This window comes from Fragaria vesca, linkage group LG5, assembly GCF_000184155.1.
Source record: "Fragaria vesca subsp. vesca linkage group LG5, FraVesHawaii_1.0, whole genome shotgun sequence".
Taxonomy (NCBI): Eukaryota; Viridiplantae; Streptophyta; class Magnoliopsida; order Rosales; family Rosaceae; genus Fragaria; species Fragaria vesca.
In genome coordinates this window covers 20,377,372-20,386,136 of record NC_020495.1, presented here as the reverse complement: position 1 = coordinate 20,386,136, position 8,765 = coordinate 20,377,372, and the positions used below count along the sequence as shown (strand labels likewise).

Here is an 8,765-nt window from a genome sequence, read left to right as displayed (position 1 = left end):
GGGGGGGGGGGGGGGTTTATTAGGGTTCCAAAAATAAAAACCCCCAACTTTTCCTATTATACTAATAATCCCGAAAACCACAAAACTTTCGCTGACCAAAACTTCTTACGAAGTCCGTTTTTCGCGTGCCGCATGTCTACGAACTCGTATCGCCAAGCTCTACAACTTTCGTGAAGGAAGTTTCTCGAGAAACCCAATGAATAAAAAGTCAACTCTATGACCCTTAAAGAAACAAAAAGAACCCTTTCAGGAAATTTACGCGTCCGAACACTTCTGCTCTTTCTTCGAACCTCAAAAACACACTTACTTCTAACTCGAAAACTCCCAAATAATATTAGAAACTAATATCAAATTTCCGGGGTATTACACATGTATTTCTAATTTCCTCTTTACTGAATACGAGGTTGTACATCATTCCTTTTAAAAAAAAAACAATTAACTATGAAAAATAATAATGAAGAAAAATAAAAGGGAGAGGGGTTTGAGTACTAGGGATTGTTGTAGCATTTTCAAATTTTCAATGGAACAAACAAATTTCAAGCAAAAAAACACACACATATTCATGACTACCAAATCGATCCCATACGTTATGTCAGTCAAGGCCTCTAAGCTGAATTCCACCGAAAAATTTCTCCATGCCACACATATATTCATCTTGTTTTCTCTCCAAATTGGCCAATATGCATCCTATGCCTATGCCTATGCCTATGCCTATGCATATGCCTACAGATGCATGCTATGCCTCTACCTACTGATGCATATGCTTTAAGTCGCCTCCTTCTCCTCATCCCACTTGAGAACCTCTCTTATGTATTTGAATTTCTCATCCACCATGTGTCACCATAGTGGATGGACATGATATCTTCCTCGTAGTAAATTTCAATGCGGTTGCCAAGCAAAATGTGATAGTCTTATATATTCTAGGGCTCTTAGGTTTATTCAGTGTTGTAATCTCCGCAAGGCACGAGATTGACAGTCTAGTCCATTGGAGATATTTGGGATGGATGCCAATGCACCACACCAGTGAGAATAATACACTATAAACAGCCAACATGTAATCAAAACCTGAAAATGGTTCCGTTCCGGCTGATCTAGTATGAGTTGACATAACGACGGAACATTGTTATCACACAACACCTTTCCAAGTTGGGCTAATTAACTTAGAATATCCCAAAGTATAAAAACTTTGCAAGAATGGGAACTAAGTTGTCAACATTTCGTGCCTCACCCCAGATATTGTTAAGACCCACATCCCATATATGTTTGAGACCCATAAAAGCAGCAGACGGCGGTGGAACCTTGACACCTAAAAGAGCTCGACCCAAAATAGCTCTGGATCTCAATATAATGCTCCCCATGAACGATTTCATCTAAACCTGTGATCATCAAACTACGTGCATCTTTTCCATTTAGTCTGAATGTTCTTTTTACAGTTTTCCAACATCTCGAACACTTGAATAATTTGTTTTTTCTTTTTGTTATTCTTTTTCTTTTTTAAATAGTAATTATCTTACTCGTTAAAATATGCAACACACAAGTTTTAACCAACAAAATAACCTAACTAAAAGTCAATTTTGATTGACAACTCAGTTCCCATTTTCAAATCTAAGACATAATAATCTTCTTGCAGTAGTTGGATGATCCATATAGGCACTTCACCTTCTCTTTACGCTTAGAGTTATAATCAAGTGTGATTTCCTCAAACGGCTCTATATCTTTCGAGGTAGAGGAGCACAATCTGTGCTTAGTTAGTTGCAGACAAGGGCATTTAAGAAAAAAGATTGGGATCATAGCTATGGTTAAAAAACCTATCTATGTTCTCAAACTCAAACGCATTAACTTGAAATGCGCAATTCTCTAATTCATCATTCTCATCCTTCACTGATGCCAATTGGACGCCACAAAATGTCTCATCTTCCCTCAATTCATGACTCTACACTCTCTGCCTAGCTGAATCCAACTAAGCAAATGATAGCAAACTTGTAATGGCTCAACTCAGCTGCAATATCAAATTTTTCATGTATTCCAAATACGAGGCTACGCTGGCATCTTTAGGAATCCGCTCATGTGATCTCACGCCGGAACCCTTTTATGCCGGTATAAAACAGCTTCAGCTGAACAGTTACATCTTGAGAAGTCCACATAATGATAAAAAGATTAAAGAACTCTCTTAAAGTTTGTCTTCTATTTGTGGAAAACATAGTATGTGGAGGTACTTTGAACATAGAAAAAAAAAGTTTATATGTTATGTTGTAAATTTGTTTACATTCTCAATTGTTCTCCTTAAACCAAACTGAACATAGTGAAGTGATAATGTGTTATCTAATAATGCAACACTAACCTTTAATCAAGTTAGTTCAAGACGTTAGAGAGAGTGATGTTTTAGACATATTTTTGTTAAAGTCATTTTTATGTTTTGATCACAAACTCACAAAGCACTAAGTGTGCACCAATGCAAAATTGAATCAGATTTCATTTGCTTGTTGGTTTCAAGTTTCAATATTCATCATTGTCGTCACTATATATAGTTTCCAGTATAGCTGTGCACATTGAGTCACTATATTTACCAATTGTTTCATTATATTGTTATACTTCTTTTACTTGTTTTGTAGATGCAGTAGAGCATGATGAAGTGGATCAAGAGTAGCGTTAATTTGAAACTGAACTTGTTGAGACAATATCTTCGTTTTTACTGATAATTGTCTTTGCACAAAGCTAACTATGTTAGCAATTTATCCTTGTCAAAAAATTTTCTTTTTTGAGAATGACGTCCTTGATATGAACTTAGGATTTCTCAAAGGTGGAATTTCAGCTCCCATGAGCTGAATTTTTTGTCTGAAAGGTTTGTGTGCAAATGCTCATCTGAAGTTTGAGGTTTTGTTTTTGGGAAAATGCTCACTAGCCCTAATTTTAGATATTTTTTTCCCATCAACAAAATAAGATTTCAATATTCCCATCAACCCTATAGAGTCATAGGATATATTCCCACTAACAAAATATGGACCACTATCACATATTTTGTATTACAATAATACCCCTGCGAGATCTGTTACTCCCCTCACTCTCTCATATTTGAATTTCGATGAGAGAGAAACTTCGGCTTGAGCTCGAAGCTCTGGTTCTAGTGCGATAGGTGGACGAAGCGCTGGGCTCAAAGCTCTGATTCTTGGCGATAGGTGGACAAAGCTCTGGTTTTGGTTTGCTAGTCTCGAAGCTCTGATTCTTAACGATAGGTAGACGAAGCTCTTGTTTTGGTTCTGGTTCGATTCCAAGCTCTAATCTCTATTTCTATTGCGATGGATCTCGTAGTGAGCAATATGCCTCAGTTCGTTTCTGCAATCTTCTTTATTCCTTTTCGTTTTGATTTGCATTTGAACTTGATTTTGATATACTGTTGATTTTTGCTGCTCTCGATTTATTTGTTATTTGTGTTCTTAATTTGTGCGAGTACAAATGAATTTTCGTTTTGTTTTGAATTTGTTTGAGTTATGTGTTGTGTGAATTCAGTTCTGACCTTGCATCGAAACTCCTCGTTGCTCATGCGATCTTCTAGGAAAAGAGATTCTGCATATTTCTTCTCATCAGACTTGATGAGAAGGACCTCCTATTGGGGGCAGTAGGACCCCCTACTAGGGTCAGTATGGCCCCTGTTTGGTGCAGTATGCGACTCATTTGTAATGTTATTTTGTTTGTTTTTTTTACAGAAATGTGGATGGTTCTTTGGCTGTTAGGTGTCGTTATTCTGGAAAAGGTTTCATGTTCTCTATTCATCAACGAATGAACTATGCTTACTTGTTCGAGTATATTTGTGAAAGGTTTCGGTTGTCTGCAACTGATGTTATTGAGCTTCACTATTCACTTCCTGGTTGTCCTCTCTCTTTCCTGCATAATGACAATGATTTTCAAATGTTGTTTATTGGTGCTAAGATATACAATTTGGATTGTGTTGAAATTATTGTGGAGAAGAATAGTGAACGTTGCAGCAAGAGAACTTCTGTTTCATGTGAAGATAGCTGTTTTGAAGTTTTGGATGAAGATGATTATTTGACTGAGGGATATAGGTCTGAGGTGTCAAAGCCTTACTTATCAAGAGAGTGGGGTAGTTATATCCAATGTGAAGGGCAGAAGTTTCGTGGTGGTGCCTCTGAATTTCGAGATAAGCTGCCCAAATATGCAATTGAAGTTGGCTTCACCTTTGTGTACACCAGAAATGATTGGTATAGAATTCATGCAGTATGCAGCAACATGGGAACCGAAAATTGTGAATGGCATGTTGCTGGTTATTCTGAATCTTTAGATGGATGTTTTTATATTGATTCTTTGAACAACGTACACACTTGCAAAGGCGTTCTTCGCCAGAAAAAGCATGTTCGATTGGGGTCTAAAGTTGTCAAGACTTGCATTCAAGAGGATATTAGCTACAATATGTCATTGAAGCCAAGGGATATCCAGATAAAGATGCAGTCTGCTTATGGTTTTGAGATATCATACAAGGTTGCTTGGAAAGCAAACCAAAGTGCTAGGGATATGATTTATGAATCTGAGGCTGAATCTTTTAACATGTTATCCTGGTTTAGGGAAGCTGTTTTAGCGAGTAACCCTGGTTTTGTTTTTGTCTTGGAAGTGCATCCTGATACCAACCAATTCCATAGGCTTTTTATTGCCTACGCATGTTGTATTGAAGGTTTTAAGTTCTGTCTACCTGTATTATATGTCAATGACACTTTTGGCAAGAGTCTTTACAAGGGGACCATCCTCTGTGCAACTGAAAGGACTGGAAATAAAGGTAAACTTTTATCTTTTATCTTTCTTTTTCTTGGTTATGTGCTCTTTTTTTGTGTTTGTCTTGAAAGTGTGGAGCGGTACGCTCCCGTTAGCGGTGCAGCAGCACGTTGCAATCATTTATTACCCCCAGTAGACGTCCTACTACCTCCCAGTATGCTGACTTTTTCCTCTTTGTTTTTTGTTGTTTTTTTTCCTCCTAGGTTGTTTTCCTTTGGCCATGTGTGTATGTGATTCTGAGACTGAAGATAATTGGTGTTTTTTCTTCCGGCACTTGAAGGATTTGCTGGAATCCCAAGGTAGAGTGGTTACATTAATGAGTGATCGTGGTAATGGATTACTCGGTTCTTTCAGTAAGGTACTTCCTGGTCATCCTCACTTGTTCTGTTACATGCATTTGTCGGCCAATTTGATGAATAGATATGGTGGAGTGAGCGGTACTATGAAAAATAAGTTTTTTGAGTTAGCATATGCATCTTCCCCTGCCCAATACCGTTTGCATTTAAGAAAGCTTAGAGAAATTGGTGATGCAAAAATTATAGATAATTTTCTGAAGGATATGCCTCTTGAAAATTGGTGCCGTGCATTTTTCCGTGGATCACGTTATGGGAATATGGCTAATAGCATGGCTGAATCTTATAATGCCTGGTTTGCTGAAGAGCGTGAGATGCCGGCATATGGTATGCTTGATCAGACTAGGATAAAGTTGATGAATCAGATGGGTGAGAAGAGGGATGAAGCTCAACTCTGGACCACACCACTTACTCCTAAAATGCAGGATCGTTTGAAAGAACGTATGGATGCTACTTCACAGTTTAATATGGTTTACTCGACCACAAATATCTATGAAGTTCGAGGGAAGTATTCTCATGTTGTTGACCTTGGTATTTGTTCTTACACGTGTAGAAAATGGGAGATTGAATGTTTTCCTTGCTCTCATGCTCTTGCTGCAATTCAAGCTGTCTCAAAGGATGTTTATGCATTTGTAGATCAGCATTACTTTGCTGACTACTGCAAGAAGTGCTATGATGTTCCACTTTTCCCTCTTTCTAATGCTGATATGGCTTCTGCTGAATCTGCTAATGATGAGTTTATACATCCTCCCCATGTGAAGAGGGCCCCTGGAAGGCCGAAGAAAAAGAGGTTCAAGTCAAGTGGAGAGACTCAAAAGAAGCTCATTCGTTGTGGCCGGTGTCAAAAATTGGGCAATCATAACAAGACGACCTGCACTGAACCTCTTTGATTCTATTATGGAATTATATAACTTTTATACTTTTTCCTGTTGGTAACAGACTAAATATGTTTGTCTTTGGGTGATTCATTGATTTATTAAATCTGTAACAGAGTTTCTGTGTTGCTGGTTTGAATATATGTCTATTTTCATGTTTTCATTGCTTGTGTATGGCATTTGTTATTTTCATTTCTTTTTGCAGTAGCTTGTTTATCACTGAAGGATCCATAGGACCTCCTACTGACCCCAATAGGACCACCTACTGGCCCCAGTAGGACATCCTACTGACCTCAGTAGGACCTCCTACTGACCCCAGTAGGCACCAGTTATAGGACCTGTTAAGCGACTGAAGCACAGTAGGTTTAATAGGAACTCCTACTGACCCTAGTAGGCACCAGTTATAAGTGACAATGGTCCTACTGACCCCAGTAGAAGGTCTTACTGACCCCAGTAGGACCTCATATTGACCTCAGTAGGGACCTGTTAATGAAACATGGGGACTTGTTTTCCACCTGTTTTTCATGCTAAATAATTGAAAATGAAGAGAAATGGGAAAATACATTTCACATATATAAAAGGAATCTCCTAAAGTCACATTTCATTTCATTGTTCATTACATTTCATTTTCTCTAACATATATATCATATTTCATTTCTTGACAACATTTGTATTCTGGCCTTCATTAGCTGCTCAAGAATAACTTTCCTCGTTCCATCAGCATCGACTTTGTTTGGCTTTTCTCCCAAGGTCAACTTCCGCATGAAATGGAGCACAAAAGGCCCACAGTCTGCCCTGCAAATCATTCATTTTATGTTAGGGACACTAAAACGAAACCTACTGCCCCCTGCAAGTTTCTGAACAATTTTTAGACTTTTTGAATCAATGACAAAGTTTTGAGAATGGACTTACGATAGTGACTTTTGTTGAGGACAGTCAAAGTCTTCCTCCAGCTTGTATTCTTTAATAGCTTCGAAGTTGTCAAGTACCCATCTTCTTACCATTTTCTCCCTGTCATTCATCGGAAGGATTCTATCATCCAAATCCCCTTGATTTGTCTCGCCAATACTCTTATCCGCTTCTTGGCTGTCGTCCGGATAATGTTTGTTTGACAATTCTACTTCTTGGAGAAACTTCATGAGATGTTTCACCTGTTCAATGCAACATACAATTATTCATGTATTCTTTTTCAAGAAATTATGAAAACTTAAAGACACCCTATAACTTTTCTGATACGATCACTTACCACATATTCAGCCTTCTTATGAAATTTTTCCTCCTCATCCCTTTCATTCTCTGGAGGTTGCAAAGAGTTCATGTGCACAATCCTCTTTTTCTCATTGTCAACCACAAGCAGTGTGTAGTGGTGGTTTGTGCAATGGTGGATTGGGATAAGAACCTTGTTGTAGTCAAATACATACCACAAAGGTTCAATTAAGCACAACTTTATTTGGTTCTTGTAATCCACGCTTCCTCTTTCCTCTTCATGTTTAATCGCATAAAACTGTGCATGAAAACGATGTTAAATCAGTAAACCCCCTATACTGCCCCCAATATACTCAGTGCATGTTATATTAAACATATATTTAAAGTTATCGATGCTTCAATCTCCAGGAACGCTGCAATATGTATGTTTGCATTTTCAAGTTCCATTTGCAAAATCTCAGTGTACGCTTTGATTACCTGCAATTATTCAATTTGATTTTCAGTTAATCTTTCTTTCATATAATTCTTATAGTAGAAGGTCCTACTGGGGTGAGTAGGATGTCCTACTGGGGTCAGTATGAGGCCTACTAGGTTCAGTAGGTGATCCTACTGGGGTCAGTATGAGGTTGTCAAGCCCCCTACTAACCTTAATAGACCCGCAATTCTTTCATATAATTCTTACAGAGTTAATGTAAAAAGAGGCAAACTCACAGAATCACTCATGTAGTTTTCTTCCACAAGATCAATAATGTATGTTCCTTGTACCACTATTGGTTTTGTTTGAGAAGCCCAGAATGTGTCGCTGCATGAACAGAAACATTAGTTACTTAACTATAACTACAATGTCATATTTGTTACATGAAAATGCAAATATTCAATTTGTTCACTTACCCATCATTATCCCTTGCATCAAGGAAAGACTTGTAATAGTTTTGGACCTCCGTCTTCAGTGTGGTCCAAGTTTCCTTTTCAAAGTTCACTACTTTTTTTATCACTTGTTTCTCCTTTTCCGGCTCTGTCTTGTTGTTTTTCTGAGGCAGAGGTTGTTTTGAAGCCTTTTTTCTTTTATTGCGCATCTCCAAGTCCTTCACTTCCTTTGGAGTGTTGTACTCAAAGTCGTCATCCTTGGCTTTTTTTGTTCCCTTTCTCTTGTACAACTTCACGTTCCTCTCGATGGAATGCATTGGAACAGGCTTCTTCATTTTTTGTACCGGCTTTATTGGAGCATTAGTTTCAGCATTTTTCTGTATCATTTCCACAAGATAATCTAGCACTTCTCCTTCATCCTTCTGCTTCTCTTGGGGTTTCAGGCATATTCTCAGTGAAGTTTAGGCAGACATCTTCTTTTTCTCCACATTCAACTTCATGTGCCTTGGCAAGCTGTAAAGTTAAATCCTCTATATACTTCTTCTGCCTTTTGTTCTCATCCTCCAACTTGCTTATTTCCAACGTCTGCTGAAGTATCTTTGCATTTGCTTCTTCAATTGCAATCGAGGACATCTTTGCATTCTCCTGAAGCTTTCGATTTTGGTTGTGGAGTTCAATGATT

At 38.0% G+C, this 8,765-nt stretch overlaps 1 protein-coding gene across 1 annotated transcript; it reads left to right on the top strand.

Annotated features, from left to right (window-relative positions):
- The first annotated feature begins 3,296 nt into the window (after nt 1-3,296).
- Nucleotides 3,297-6,025, top strand: LOC101315154. The gene is made up of 3 exons (XM_004301603.1): nt 3,297-3,325; nt 3,705-4,786; nt 4,986-6,025. Exons 1-3 carry the CDS (start codon nt 3,297-3,299, stop codon nt 6,023-6,025), a joined length of 2,151 nt encoding a protein of 716 aa, XP_004301651.1.
- The last annotated feature ends 2,740 nt before the right edge of the window (nt 6,026-8,765 follow it).